Source organism: Barbus barbus (assembly GCF_936440315.1).
Source record: "Barbus barbus genome assembly, chromosome: 34".
In the NCBI taxonomy this organism is placed as follows: Eukaryota; Metazoa; Chordata; class Actinopteri; order Cypriniformes; family Cyprinidae; genus Barbus; species Barbus barbus.
Genome location: NC_136762.1, coordinates 15,869,529 through 15,883,715, shown reverse-complemented (window position 1 = coordinate 15,883,715; position 14,187 = coordinate 15,869,529). Strand labels below are relative to the sequence as shown.

General features: G+C 38.5%; 1 protein-coding gene across 2 annotated transcripts; it reads left to right on the top strand.

The window, feature by feature from the left end:
• The first annotated feature begins 2,562 nt into the window (after nucleotides 1-2,562).
• Nucleotides 2,563-12,783, top strand: LOC306854591 (dual specificity tyrosine-phosphorylation-regulated kinase 1A-like). Of its 2 annotated transcripts, XM_079392738.1 has the most exons (11): nucleotides 2,563-3,276; nucleotides 7,459-7,655; nucleotides 7,863-7,955; nucleotides 8,130-8,318; nucleotides 8,573-8,720; nucleotides 8,823-9,109; nucleotides 9,208-9,354; nucleotides 9,856-9,996; nucleotides 10,114-10,417; nucleotides 10,527-10,651; nucleotides 10,742-12,783. In XM_079392738.1, exons 2-11 carry the CDS (start codon nucleotides 7,536-7,538, stop codon nucleotides 11,330-11,332), a joined length of 2,145 nt encoding a protein of 714 aa, XP_079248864.1. In that variant the 5' UTR covers nucleotides 2,563-3,276; nucleotides 7,459-7,535; the 3' UTR covers nucleotides 11,333-12,783. The 2 variants fall into 2 exon arrangements, with proteins under 2 accessions (XP_079248864.1, XP_079248865.1); XM_079392739.1 differs by lacking the exon at nucleotides 7,459-7,655 and having other exon boundaries at nucleotides 2,567-3,276.
• Nucleotides 12,784-14,187: the final 1,404 nt, after the last annotated feature.

The window sequence follows — 14,187 nt, the reverse complement described above, 5'->3', positions numbered from 1 at the left end:
TTGTTTTTTTTTTGTCTTTTTCTCCTCATTCCAAATGATCAGAAAAGAGGAAACCAACAATAAAACAGGAGAAAGTACTAAATTATTACTATACTATACAGTAGTAAAACGCATGTGAACAGTAGCCTACTTTTTGATCAGTTCATCAGTAATATTCAGGAAATAATAGATATTGAATGGATGTTTTAACTTATTTGCATGTTGTTGTTGTTTTTTTGTCTTTTTATCCTCGTTCCAAATGATCAGGAAAAGAGGAAATCAACAGTAAAACAGGAGAAAGTAGTAAATTATTACTATATTACTGTGCCATAGTAAAATACATGTGCCTATTTTTTGATCAGTTGACCAGCTATCTGTCCAATCAGGTATCTATGTGACAGTTTATAGTTCTTGAGAGTATGGTACCTCTCATTGTATGGCACAGCGCACAGACCTACCCCAAACTGACTGCACCTGTCCTGTCTGCCGGCGGCCCTTAGAGCGCGCGCGATCAGAACAAACAGCGCAATCTGGCAGATCATCAGAGATCAACAGCTCTCCTATGGACACTAAGACCACGTCCACCCCTGCCACCCCCATCCCCGTTGGGCAAAGTGTTGAAATGATCACTTGTTTGTGCTTTGTGAATGATCGCGCCTTGCGCAGCCGCACCATGGCACCATTGGAGAAGCGCGATCATTAGACGGCCGATCGTCATTTCTAAAAGGCAAATATTCCCCTTCAGAGTCAGAATCGGCGAATGACATTTGCAACACATCCTCACAGTACAACTTTTTATTAGCCGTTTGGCGATTTTCTCTCACAAATCTCACAATTTACTCACACGCTATGAACTGAATAGCTTCCGCATCAATGACACGATAGCTCACTTACTCTGCTATTTCCTCGAACAATTTTGGTCTAGAATCGAAGTACTACATGTCTGCCATCTAGTGGAAGGGAATACAAATGAGCCATTACACCAGATTAGGAACTACAGCCCATTTCATGAAGTATGACGTCTTGTCGCAATTTTGCGACTTTGGCGCTTAGAGGGTTAAAAAATCTTGTTATTATCCATTTTGAACACTGTTTTTGCAGTTTCATATTTTTGTGGAAACTGAGATACAATTTTTCAGGAATTTAAGATGAATAGAACGTTAAAAAGAACAGCATTTATTTGAAAAAAAATGTTTTGTAACAAATGCCTTTATTTTAACTTTTGATTCAATGTTTGTCTAGTAATTTCACAATTGTAATTTTTACTGCATTATGACTGCTCAGTTGTCACATCACATCAACATTTCCCAAGTAACGCTTTCATTTATTTTAAAAGTAAAATGACAGTAAAATTATCAATGATGGAGATGCATTCAAATAATGTAAAAATTGGCCAATAGAAAATATTTCTCAAATTCTGTAAAGGTTTTTACTGTCAAACCATTCATGATTGTATTCATCCACAAATGTAGATGTCTTTGGAAAAATTACAAGTAGTGTAAGTATTAATTATCTTGTTAATATTTTATTTATAATAAAAATATTACATTCCCTGCAAATATTTATTGTACAGTGTTAAAAAATTCATAATTTCTCTTAAAAAATAAAAGACAAAAATAGAGAGAAAAACAGAAAGAGCTACTTGGTTGAAGTAGTAATAGAAATGGTTGGGAACCTTAAAAGAACTGTTCCATGCCCTCAGGAACAGACACATCCCATAATAATGATCACAAAAGCATTGGAGAGAATCCAAATCCAAACTCATCTGAAAAGTTAAGGCACTTTCTGACAGTCATAAACATGATTTGATGGCTCACAGTAAACAAGCTGGTAAAGGACAGCTGAATGCAAGAGATTTAGTTCACTGTAAACTAGACTGTTCCTTTATCACAAATTCAAGAATGGTAGGACAATATTCAAATAGTTACCAGCTATTAAGTCTGGTTTTATTTCTCAGTGCAGCTGTTGCTGTCCATGGTGCTGCAATGGTCAACTTCAGATTCACATACTGCAACTGTGTTATGCAGGTTTGATAAAACAAAATCAACATTAATATTACATTGATTTTTTTTTCAGACAATCAAATGGCTGTAAAAATGATAAGTCTGGCAAATGGTAAGTAAGCACACAAGAAATCACATTAACCTGAAAAAGTCAGATTGTAATCCAACATAACGTTTTAATTAACTTTTAATAATATCATAAAGCCAGATAAAACTGACAAACACAAAATATCACGATAAACTTGCAATGTCCTCTGGTGTTTTAAAATATGACTTATCCTAAACCGTATATCATTTGTCATACATCTTTACTTAGCACGTGCAGCATGTTTAACCTAAAACAAACGTGTTTATACATTATTATTATTATTGAGTAAGCATAGCATTTAGCATAATATAGTTGACTGTCAACAAACTACGCGTAAGCTGTCAACAATTAGCAAAAAGCAGCCCAGTGTTGTTTAAAATAGTTGTTTGTGTAAAGTTTCTTGATTTTTACTTGATTGACGCATGGCGTGCAGCAACCTTTACTGCTTCCCACTTCGAATCGTCATTTGAACATCCGGGTACTCGTCTGTTTGATTGACAGTTGCTATAGCAACAGCCCAGGCTGTCGCCATTTTATCAGTTGCTTTTTAATCTTTCAAATGTTTTCGCTTCCCGCCGGAATAATGCAGTCACACGCTCGTAACAGTGACAGTTTTGGAAAGGCTTCGCCAACCGCGTCGGACTGAAAACGACACCGGGACAAAGAATCGGAATGTCAGGAATATATTTATTGGGCTAGTAGTCCGTGTCTCGGTCCGCCGCGCAGGTTTGGAACGCGCGCCATTTTGTGAAAATTGACAGAAAAGCTTAACGGTTTTTGTTCACCTTTTCACGTTGCGCTTTCTATGATATCTGCATGTCGTTGGTTTTTGTGACTAATTTTGCTTCTGAAAACAATTCATTTGCGTCTCCGCCTGTACAGAAGCGAATAATCTTGGATGTGCGTTTCTGAGCGCTAGCTGGTTAGCCGCGTTCGTTAAAGTCACCGAGAAAGAGCGCTAACTAGCCGCTAGCTATCACTTCACCACTTACAAACCATGATTAATACACAAATGAGATCTGACATGGGCAAAAACGCATTGGAAAGACGCTGTTTTACCTGTCAATCGAAATAGGGAGGCATTTAAGTTAGCCCCGTCTGGCTCAATACATTAGGGGTGTCTCATTGGAAGCAGCGTAGAGAAACTGGATCAGTCGCCTCACATTACTGGATCTGGGACTTTAAATGAAGATCACACCATCAAAGGTGAGTATTTGAGATTTGTAGACGTCTAACGTTTAGTGAATCTTGTGGCCTTTGTAGGTTTGTTTACAACCCGCTTGTTTGCTAGAAGCTAACGTTACAGGCTAACGTAAGGTTGATTTGGCCTAGATGGCTAGCCGATTAATAACTTTCCTCACGTTAGTTAGCGATCTTTGTTCATGCACCAGCTAGCTCATCCGATCATCAGCGTCTGCTTTTACACTCCCCAAGCCCCAGTAGCGAACATTTGTGCAGGTTTTAGGCCAGTCTGTTAGTCGTTTAACAGGTCCGTGTAGCTTCGCTAGGTCAGACTGCCGGAGCAAATGTGTGTGTATGTGGGGTTTGCTCAGCCTACGATTTTATATATATATATACCCGCAGAAAGTCTGCCAGCTGGTGATTACAGAAGTGTATCATCACATCACTCTGATGTGAGTGTTTGGCTGGTAACGCTGGTGGTGGAGGTGATGATGATGATGATGATGATGATGAAGCCCCATGACTAGCGTGTTGTCAGTTAGCCATCAGGCTGGTTTCCTGTCGGGGGAGGGGGGCTGACATTAGCCAGCGATGTGATGCCTAACCATAGTTATCCAGCAAACATTGCTCAGTCATGTAGTACGGGTTTAGACTTTAGCGTGACGATGGAGACGTTAAACGAGTCCGATCGAGCCCGATGAATGGCTAAGCCAGCTAGAGAGGTAAGGTCCGCTTTACCTGTCACTATCACTCAGTTTAACTCTGGTTAGTTTGCTCAGTGTTCAAGGGTTTTTATCAAGTTCTTTATAGTTAACGTGAAGGAATGGATGGCACACTGCTCAGATTTGTATTTGTTAGTCTGTGTAAAGAAATGCTTTCGCCTTATTCAGTTGAATAATGGTCTCTGACCAGGTAAATACAGGACAGGTAAGATTCCCCCTCAGTGTCACCTGAAGGTTCAGCTTTGGTGATGTTATATACATAATAAAAGTACAGCTGATGTAGATGCATTATGCACAGCGAAATGTCTCTTAAATAGGGTCATGGTTTGTTGCTTCAGTTTCCCTGAGGTAAACTTTATTCTGAAAGTTCTCAGGTAGATCTTTATCAGATGCCATTTTCTTTTTTGTCCATCACTTCCTCCTACAGCAGTCTAAAAGTGTGATTGACAGTGGTCCTAATTTAACAGGGGCTTTTTGTTCTTTCCTGTGATGCAGTTTATTCGTTGTTTTACACAAACCTTATTTCAGTCATACTAGAAGAATAAGTTACATGCATTTAGCTGGTTATGCAGGAATGGGCCTAAATGCACAAAAGGACCAGGATCTGTACTGTCGCGTACTTTCTTATTACAGTCCATTATCCCTTTTCTTTCCATCTTATTGAGTTTAAGTGGTGCTGAAATCCAGCTGATCTGCTGTAGTGTTATTTCAGGGCTTGTTTTTTTATTAGCTGTTTATTAGAAATTAGTCAGAACATTTAGATTAATTACAACTTTATGTAACCTAGTGAAATTTTAATGGGGGGGGGGGATGTCTTTTTTTTTTTTTTTCAACACTTGAGTATGTTTGGTTAAATTAGAAAAGTTGTAGTACTTGTAGAAATAGGAATTCAATGTTACACAAGTTTGAAAATAGCGATCGGAGAATAAAGTACAAATGCATGATTTACATGCTCAGTTTTGAGATTTGTCATTTCTATAAATTGTTCTTATTTCATTGTGATGTTTGTTCATCAGTTTATTTGCAGTCCTTCTCTTCATGTAGGACTCTAAGGAAAGTTTGAAATGTGGGAAGATAAGTTAATTAACATTTATTGCAAGTGAATCAAACATTTTACAGCTAATTAAGATGAAATTAAATTATACTGGAAATCATACATCTAGGTTAGCTGTTTGGATCTGTTCTTGTTTTGAAGCAGAAACTGTTGTGCAGTTACGCACGTCTTACTATATTGATTGCTGTGGTGGAGCTGGTCAAATTCAGTACTTGTCACTGTGTACAATGATGGTTAAAGTTGAACATTGTTTAGCATGACTGCATTTAGTCACTTTGACTTTAGTTTGAAGTGGGATATCTAGTGGGTAGCAAAAAACCATCAAGCTGTTTTCTTTTTTTGAGGCTTAGTCATAACTTGTGAAGTTTGGGTGAAGGGTGAAGTTTGTCTCTGTTTGCTCTCTCTAATTTCTGGGACATGTAACGCATTTTAACTTTGTATTTTGAGAAGGTGTCACTGACCTTCTTAAAAGTCATAAATTACAGGGAGCTGACACACTATTACACTATAAGTAAGGACCAGTTGTGTTGCAGAGCTTTATTATAAATAGGAAAATGTTTGATGGAAAGCCATAATTGTTCTTGTTGCATGTGCATTCAACATGTTTGGCATTGTTGTGAGAAGGTCATTTAATGATCACAGTCCCTTACTGTACAGTAGCCAAGGGAATTTATTGTATGTCTGATGTTTACCTGGGCTGACAATAACTAGACATGCCATGGAATAAAATTAATTGAAAAGGATAAATTAAATGTCAAAAGCTCCTGAGGATAATTTATTATTATTTGGTTATTCCAAAACATATCAATAGTTTTTGCTAGTGTTGTTAAAAACAAGCCTTATAATTAATTTATTAATATTATTTTTACTTGATTTCATCCCTTGAAATATATCGTATTTCTTGTTGTTTTTTAGTAGTTTAATCAGATTCAGAAATAAAATGTCAACCTGAGTTGTACTCATGTAAAGTCTGAGTGACACCGAGTGGTGAAATGCGCCTCAGAGGGTTATATTTAATGTTTATATTTGCAAAGCCTTGTTCACACAATTTGTATGTTTCCAACTTTATAATTTTTAATACAGGCCTATAAATTCATATTTCTGAGTTATAAAGGCTGCTTATAAATCACAAAAAAAAACAGAACTAGATATGCAGTAAGAGCATCTTCTGTGGTGCAGAATGTAATGTTTCTGTTTGTACTGTGACATACATCAGTTTTTCTCTTGGAGAACTGCATGCAGTCCTTGACAACATGAATCATCAAGCCCATATTGAGAAATATGCCTTAGCAGAACAGTAAAAAAAAAATACAAGCATCTCAATGATATTTTAATGATTTATTTGTTTTGTTTATAATGATAAAAAAAAAAAAAAATTAGAATATTTACATTGGTAAATTAATGTAAAAATGTGTGTTATTTCCTAGGCTTTTGTCCTGAAAATCATTTGAAATGGTTGTGTCTGAAGCTTTAGAAGTGTTTCCATCCTCTGATATTTTGGGGATCACATGAATTCTTTGCCCTGCCTTAGTTAGGTCAGCTGAATCATTCTCTGCTCCTACACCATGAGTGGGGACTGAGCTGCTATTTTGCTGTCAGGCTCCAATGTGGTGGATGCTTCATCTAAGTGTGCCAAAGTTCAATTTTATTTCTTGTTTATTTCTTGTTTTCTTATTGGAAAATGGGAGCAGCTCTGCCCTGGCAACAAAAGTAGGCTATTTGCATACTCTTCTGTGATTGGCTTGAACATTGATGGGCTTGCCAAATCACACTGTATCTTCTTGGTGATAGGCTATGCTAATTAGGTGCTGTTGCTGGGATTCTGAATAGTGGTGGGATTCTGTGTGGCTGTGGTGCATTGTGTTGCCTGGCAAGAGATGCTGATATATGAGCAAGCTCCTTATAATTATCACAATTTACAGCTTAAAAAAGGACAGATATCTGACCAAAGATTTTTTGTGCTTGACATGAAATTTGCACTGTAGTCTTTTCTATTTTTATTTAGAAATCGAGAAGAGATCTGTTGTACTTGTTGTTGTTGTTGTTTTTTTTTTTTTCATTTCAGTACAGTAATATTAAATGATTTTGTCATTTTTTTTATTGCTATGCTTTAATTGTTAGTGCCTTTTATTTTTTCTGGCATTTCTCTTACAAGGATGTGTTTTGCTATATTCTGATAAACAAGATTCATAGATTTTTATTGTACATGTGTATATATTCACTTTCTTTCCTATTGTTTTAGTTCTAGTGCTACAAGCCTATGCTTCATTTTTGTTACATAAAAATCTCAGAGATGGTTTTGCTCTTCTAAAACAGAAAAAAGAAAAGGATCGTCTTAATAACCTGAAAGAGGTTTGCTTTTCAAAGAATCACAGGGAGAGAGGAGAATTTTGTTCTAACACGCACTAATTTAGCTTAAATTTCCTCTAGGGGGAGAGACCTCAGCATGCAAACCTTCGTCTGTCCGGCTTGCACCCTCTCTTTCTTTCCATGCTGCTGGTCTTCAGATGGCTGCTCCCATGCCTCATTCGCACCAGCAGTACAGTGACTGTCAGCAGCAGAGTACAGACCAGTCTGTCACTGTACTGCCATACAGTGATCAGACACAAGCACTCACTGCCAGCCAGGTACTGGATGCTCCGCTCCTGTTTATGCGCTTAGTTTTTTTGCATTGTGAACAAAACGTGGATGCAGGACGCTCAATTATTGCAGTTTGTAAAGTGAATTCTTCCTGTTACTTTTCACTTAGCCTTTGGATTATTTCACCTCTTTGTCAAAAGTATGTAAATTTGAAAATGTCCCCTAGTAAATCCACGTTTCCCCTTTTATTGCAGAGGCACATGCCCCAGTGCTTTCGTGACCCCACTTTAGCTCCTTTAAGGAAGCTCTCCATAGACCTGATCAAAACCTACAAACACATCAATGAGGTAAATTTCTTCATTTTAAGCTAAAAAAACAGTAAAGAACAAAATTATGATACTAGATCATAAGTAGTCGTACCTCTGAAAAGTCTTTTAGGAAGTTTTTACACTAAGTTGTGAGCGCAACAATGCTCAAGGATTTTTAAATGCTGTGAAACGTACTTGCTCTCCTTTGTGTAGGTGTATTATGCAAAAAAGAAACGACGGCATCAACAGGGTCAAGGTGAGGACTCCAGCCACAAGAAAGAAAGGAAAGTCTTCAATGATGGCTACGATGATGAGAACTACGACTACATTGTCAAGAATGGGGAAAAATGGATGGACCGCTATGAAATTGACTCTTTAATTGGAAAAGGGTCATTTGGCCAGGTATAATGTCTTGAGTTTTCTTCAATTGTTTAAGATTTATTTTTTAAATGTAAGATTTCAAATGTTAGGAAATTGGGATATTATCAGCTTTTGTCCTGATAAAATGGAGGCTAAATTATTGTTTTGGAGTTTGAATCCATGGCTGGCAAAATGATGCATGGTGTAATTGCCATTTCAAAGTGGTTTTAACATCTTATAAGGAAACAAAAGTATTGGCTTTTTGTCTTATGTGAATGTAATTGGCACTTTTTTAGGTTGTAAAAGCTTACGACCGAGCTGAGCAAGAGTGGGTAGCAATTAAGATTATCAAGAACAAGAAGGCCTTTCTGAATCAAGCTCAAATTGAAGTACGGCTTCTCGAGCTCATGAACAAACATGACACAGAGATGAAATACTATATAGGTAAGCAGCCTGTTCAATTCTGTGATATAATTTCAAAATCTTTGCATACAGTGCATTCCTTCAATTTTAAATATAAAAATCTAATTGTATTTCTTTTCTCAGTACACTTGAAACGGCACTTCATGTTCCGGAATCATCTTTGCTTAGTATTTGAAATGTTGTCATACAACCTGTATGACTTGTTACGGAATACGAACTTCAGAGGTGTCTCTTTGAATCTGACACGGAAGTTTGCCCAGCAGTTGTGTACAGCACTACTGTTTCTCGCTACACCTGAGCTCAGCATCATCCACTGTGACCTAAAGCCAGAGAACATCCTGCTATGTAACCCCAAGAGAAGTGCCATCAAAATAGTGGACTTTGGGAGCTCCTGCCAACTGGGACAAAGGGTATTGTGAACCGACTTATTTATTGAACGTGAGGAAAGTGTGGAGATTGTTACTGAATGCTTAAAGTAATTGATTACGTATTCCTCCTCCTCCTCCAGATATATCAGTACATCCAGAGTCGATTCTACCGCTCCCCTGAAGTGTTATTGGGAATGCCATATGACCTGGCCATAGATATGTGGTCTCTGGGATGTATTCTGGTGGAAATGCATACAGGAGAGCCTCTATTTAGTGGAGCCAATGAGGTAATGATCTGTATGAGTTTATTAATATTATTGATGATGATGATGATTATTATTATAAATATGAAAGCAAAGTTTTGTGAGTGACAAATACATTATGTGGGAATGAATCCCCTAAATTATTGTTTAATGTGTGTACAGAATACAGTAGTTAGATTCTACATAACTAAAACTGAATGTTATAGTAAAAAAACAGAGATAAAACAAACGGTCACACTTTATTTTAAGGTCCAATTCTCACTACTAACAAACCATTAATGTCAACATTTCCCTCAAACTATAAATTTTCTGCTTATTTATAGTTGGTAAGATAATTGTTAAGTTTAGGTATCGAGTAGAATTAGGAATGTAGAATATGGTCATGCAGAATATGTGCTTTATAAGTACTAATAAACAGCCAATATATTATTAATAGCATGCCAATAAGCAACTAATTAATAGTAAGAATCGGTCCCTATATTAAAAGTGTTGCTTAAACTTATTCTTTAATCGAAACCCTACCAGGTGGACCAAATGAACAAAATTGTTGAAGTACTTGGGATCCCACCCAATCACATTATGGACCTAGCACCAAAAGCCAGGAAGTTCTTTGAGAAGTTGTCAGATGGGACATGGAGTATTAAGAAGACCAAAGATGGAAAAAGGGTACACGTTACTGATATTTTGAAGTACAATCACTATCGTGTGATTTTGTTTCTATGCAGCTTTTGTGGGAATGCTTGTTATTTTTGCTAGAACATCTTTCTGCTTTTCTGTGAGCAGTACAAACCTCCGGCATCTCGAAAGCTCCATGCCATCTTGGGAGTGGAATGTGGTGGACCAGGTGGTCGTCGGGCGGGAGAATCCGGCCACGCAGTAGCTGACTACTTGAAGTTCAAGGACCTCATTCTCAGAATGCTGGACTATGACCCCAAGACGCGAATTCAGCCCTACTATGCCCTCCAGCACAGTTTCTTCAAGAAGACGACGGATGAAGGAACCAATACAAGCAGTAGTGTGTCAACAAGTCCTGCACTTGAGCAGTCACAGTCATCAGGGACCACTTCTAGTACATCCTCAAGCTCAGGTTCTACTACGATTTCATCTGTTCTGGTCTCTAAGCTCTTGGTTGTAACTGACTTGATAGTAGTGTGTTTCTCAGTAAAGCTTAACACAGTTAATTTCCTCTGCTTTAGGAGGATCGTCTGGAACAAGCACCAGTGGAAGAGCAAGATCCGATCCAACTCACCACCATCGGCACAGCAGCGGGCATTTCGGCACAGCCATGCCAGCCATAGACTGTGACAACCTTTGCCCTCAGGTGAGCCAACCTGGTTGATCTTGTCAAGTAGTTAAAGCAATTCAAAGTTTGGCCTTCATGACTGAACAATGTTTTTCCTTGTTTGTGCAGGCGAGACCGCCTTACCATCCACCAGTAGTATGGCCTGGAATCGTAGGACCAGAACCTGTCACTGTAGAGACTCATCCAGTCCAGGAAACCACTTTTCATGTGCCTCCCCAGCATCCCAAGGCATTGCACCCCCGTCACCACCACCATCACCACGGACAGGTCATAGCAACGCGACCACGGCCGCGACTCTACAACTCGCCCACCAACAGTGCCTCCACCCATTATTCCATGGAGGTGGTGCATGGTCATCTGTCCATGACATCCCTGTCTTCCTCGGCATCCTCTTCCTCCACATCTTCCTCTTCCACAGGAAACCAAGGCAACCAGGCTTACCAGCTCCGCCAGCTTCCTGCCAACACCCTGGACTTTAGCCAAAACGGAAGTATGAGTATGAGTATGGGTTTGGGTGCCTTCTCAAATCCTCGCCAAGAGACTGGTATGGCTGGACATCCCACGTACCCTGTTGCCACAAACACAGGAACTGGTCACTTTATAGCAGAGGGACACCTGGGCATGAGACAAGGCATTGATAGGGAAGATTCTCCGATGACTGGAGTCTGTGTTCAGCAGAGCTCGATGGCCAGCTCGTGACTTTAGCTGAAATGAGTTGTTTTTCTGTGTGAATTTTTTGTTCCGTGCTTTTTTTGTTTTGTTTTCATTTTCTCCTGTTTTTTCAAAAGGTGCATAGAGAATAAAAGCTGCTCACTTCTGAGGGGAGATATCACTGAACCGCTACAAATTGAAGAGTATTTAAAAAGTATATATGTATTTCCATCATTTTTACGTTGTTGATTTCTAGATAAGTTGTTAATACTGCAAATAACCATAGTGAAACTGAGACACCCATCTGCCGATTCACTCACCTGCATACAGTACTTATTTACCATCTGTTACACCGGAAACGATGAGATTTGTTTTTATTTGTCCCTTTTTTCATTCAATACAGTGAGCATTTCAGAGCTGTGAGCTGTCGTACAGCTTTTTATATGTAAAGCAATGCAAAACATTTGTTTAGTTCAAACAAGTGTAACATTGGACATTATAATTTGGCTGGTCGTTCTTTTATTTACCCTTTAAGTGAAACTTCTCTAAAGAGCTGTGTGTTTAAACCTGTAGCGTGTCAAGGAAGCAGTACTTGCAGTGATATTTCGTGTTGTCGGTATCGTGTAACTCTTCGAGAGGGGGCACATAGCTGCGGAGCTCCGGTGGCGAGCGCTGGCCTAGCGGCAAGGAGGAGCTGGTGTTAGACAGGCAGGTGCAGTACTCTTCAGGCCTGGAGTCCTCCAGACCGGACAACTTCGACTACGTACAGCAGCTGAGGAGCGACGAGGGGGGACAGATCTGGATCCAGGTGGATCTGGGGCTGTTGTCGAGAACCCTTTGGCCTTATGACTTTTGGACCTTGACTTAAAAGGAGCTGGACTTTATCATTAAATAGAGATGATGGCTGTCCTCTATTTTTAACATTTAAAGAATCCTTAATTGGTTAGGGAAGGTGAATGAGAGTGGTTATTCAGAGGCCTTTATTTAGCAAAGATTTCTCATTTAAGGGACTCCAAATTGCAGGGTCTTGCTCAAACGTCCCTAACATGACTTCCTAAAATTGCCGAAGTGGGATTTCACATAGAAGGTATTCATTCCCATTAATTGGTTTCTTTCTTTCCCCCCCCCCCCCCCCCCCCCTCTTTATTTCCTGTCAAGCATGTGGTTCCCATTGAAAAAACATCTGCATAAATTTGCCTCTTTGTGTTGAACACAGAAGATATGTAATGAGATTTGTGACTGCCTTTTTTCTCCTCTTGAATTATGCTGTGAATTTTACACAAATTACTTTTTCTTCTTTCTTTCTTTTTCTTTTGATATACCAAAGCAGTTGTTTTTTATAGCACTAGGTGTCTGTAAGAAATAATGTAGCAGTTCACCACTTCAGCCCTAGGTTCATCAAAGTCCATTTTAGTCTGTATACTCTCAAACTGGATCTTTTACTGTTTTAATGGTAACAAAAACTGAAATTGGTTTAATATATGGATAAACCTCCCTGATTTGTTACCCTTCTCATTTGTTTCTCCTGTCAGAGGGAGGGAAGGGACACTGACGGTTACTCTGCAGGCTACAGAGTAGCTGAGAGATCACAAATTATTCTGAGGAGAGAAAAGTGTTTTGTTTTGTATTTACCTGGTCTATCAGTCAGTGATGCTGCCTTTTATACCTAATTTGATGAACATGCTAATTTCTACCTTTTTAAATCTTAAGTGGCTACTTAAATTTATTTATTCAGGCAGTCTACTGTAGCTACTGTGACCTCTGAATCTGAGTTGAATTTGTTATCAAATGATTGGTTGGATGTTTGCCTCCGATGTGCTATTCAAAGGGAAACTAGGAGACGCTCTGCCACTCAGACACTGGGCACATGCATGTTGGTCTGAAGAGGATAAGTGTTTATAGTCACTATTCAGTCACGTTAAGGATAGCTGTGCTCACTCGAGGTTGTGAGCCCCCCCACCACCACCTAGCTTCTCACTTTAGGTCTCAATTCTTCAAAGGAACCCTGTTTGCTGCTGCTCTCGATCTAGCAGTTCTTCACAGACAGTGGGACACTATCCTGCCAGAAAGTGCATGGTGTTCACATTTGCAGATTTTCTTTTCGCAAAGACATGACTTGCAGCCAGAATCATGTTTGGTATAACTACAAATCTCACAATGGCTAGTGGTAATCGGAAAAACAAAGGTTTACCTGAATGTTAGCTTGATTTCAAAATGTTGTTTATGTGTATATATATATATATATATATATATATATATATATATAAACATTTGAGTGCAGTTTGCTGACATAGACACAAACATTCCAAAAATTCAAAATCTAAAAATTACAGAAACTTTTAAAGAGTGCACCTGTTTCAGCTGTCACTAAATGAGACCTGATTTAGTGCAGTTTTCATGAAATGCAGCCCCTTTTTAATAGTTGAAATAGAATTTATGTATATATTTATATTTTTTTAAATAAAGGAAGTATAGAACTCACTACATTGCTCCTGCTGGTATGTCAATTACATTGCCATGTGTTTACTTACCTGTTTGTTTATTTTATTTTTTTTAACCCTTTTTGTCTTGGTCATTGGACCAAAATGCTTTTAGTCAGAGGCGTTTGCCATCACCAGGACAACATTAAAGGTAGGGCTTATAACTTGTACTGAAAGAGTCTTTTCACAGGGTATGACGCATGTATGTCCACACTTTTTCTAATGCTCATGGTTTGCTAGGTCTGTTTCTCCCCTTTCTCTTAAATGCATTATAGGTAAATGTCACTGATACACAAGATCATGGATTTTAATTCAACATTCTTCTGCCTTTTGGATTGATTTTATGTTCCTTTTCAGATTTTCTTGACCCTTTTCATGCAACATGCACTATATAACTGAACAGCATGGGGAAAGGATAAGTGT

Coding starts and splice junctions, on each gene's coding strand:
- LOC306854591 (XM_079392738.1), top strand. CDS start 7,536: ATGGCTGCTCCCATGCCTCATTCGCACCAGCAGTACAGTGACTGTCAG. Junction 7,656..7,862: donor AAGCACTCACTGCCAGCCAG/GTACTGGATGCT, acceptor CTTTTATTGCAG/AGGCACATGCCCCAGTGCTT. Junction 8,721..8,822: donor AGAGATGAAATACTATATAG/GTAAGCAGCCTG, acceptor TTCTTTTCTCAG/TACACTTGAAACGGCACTTC.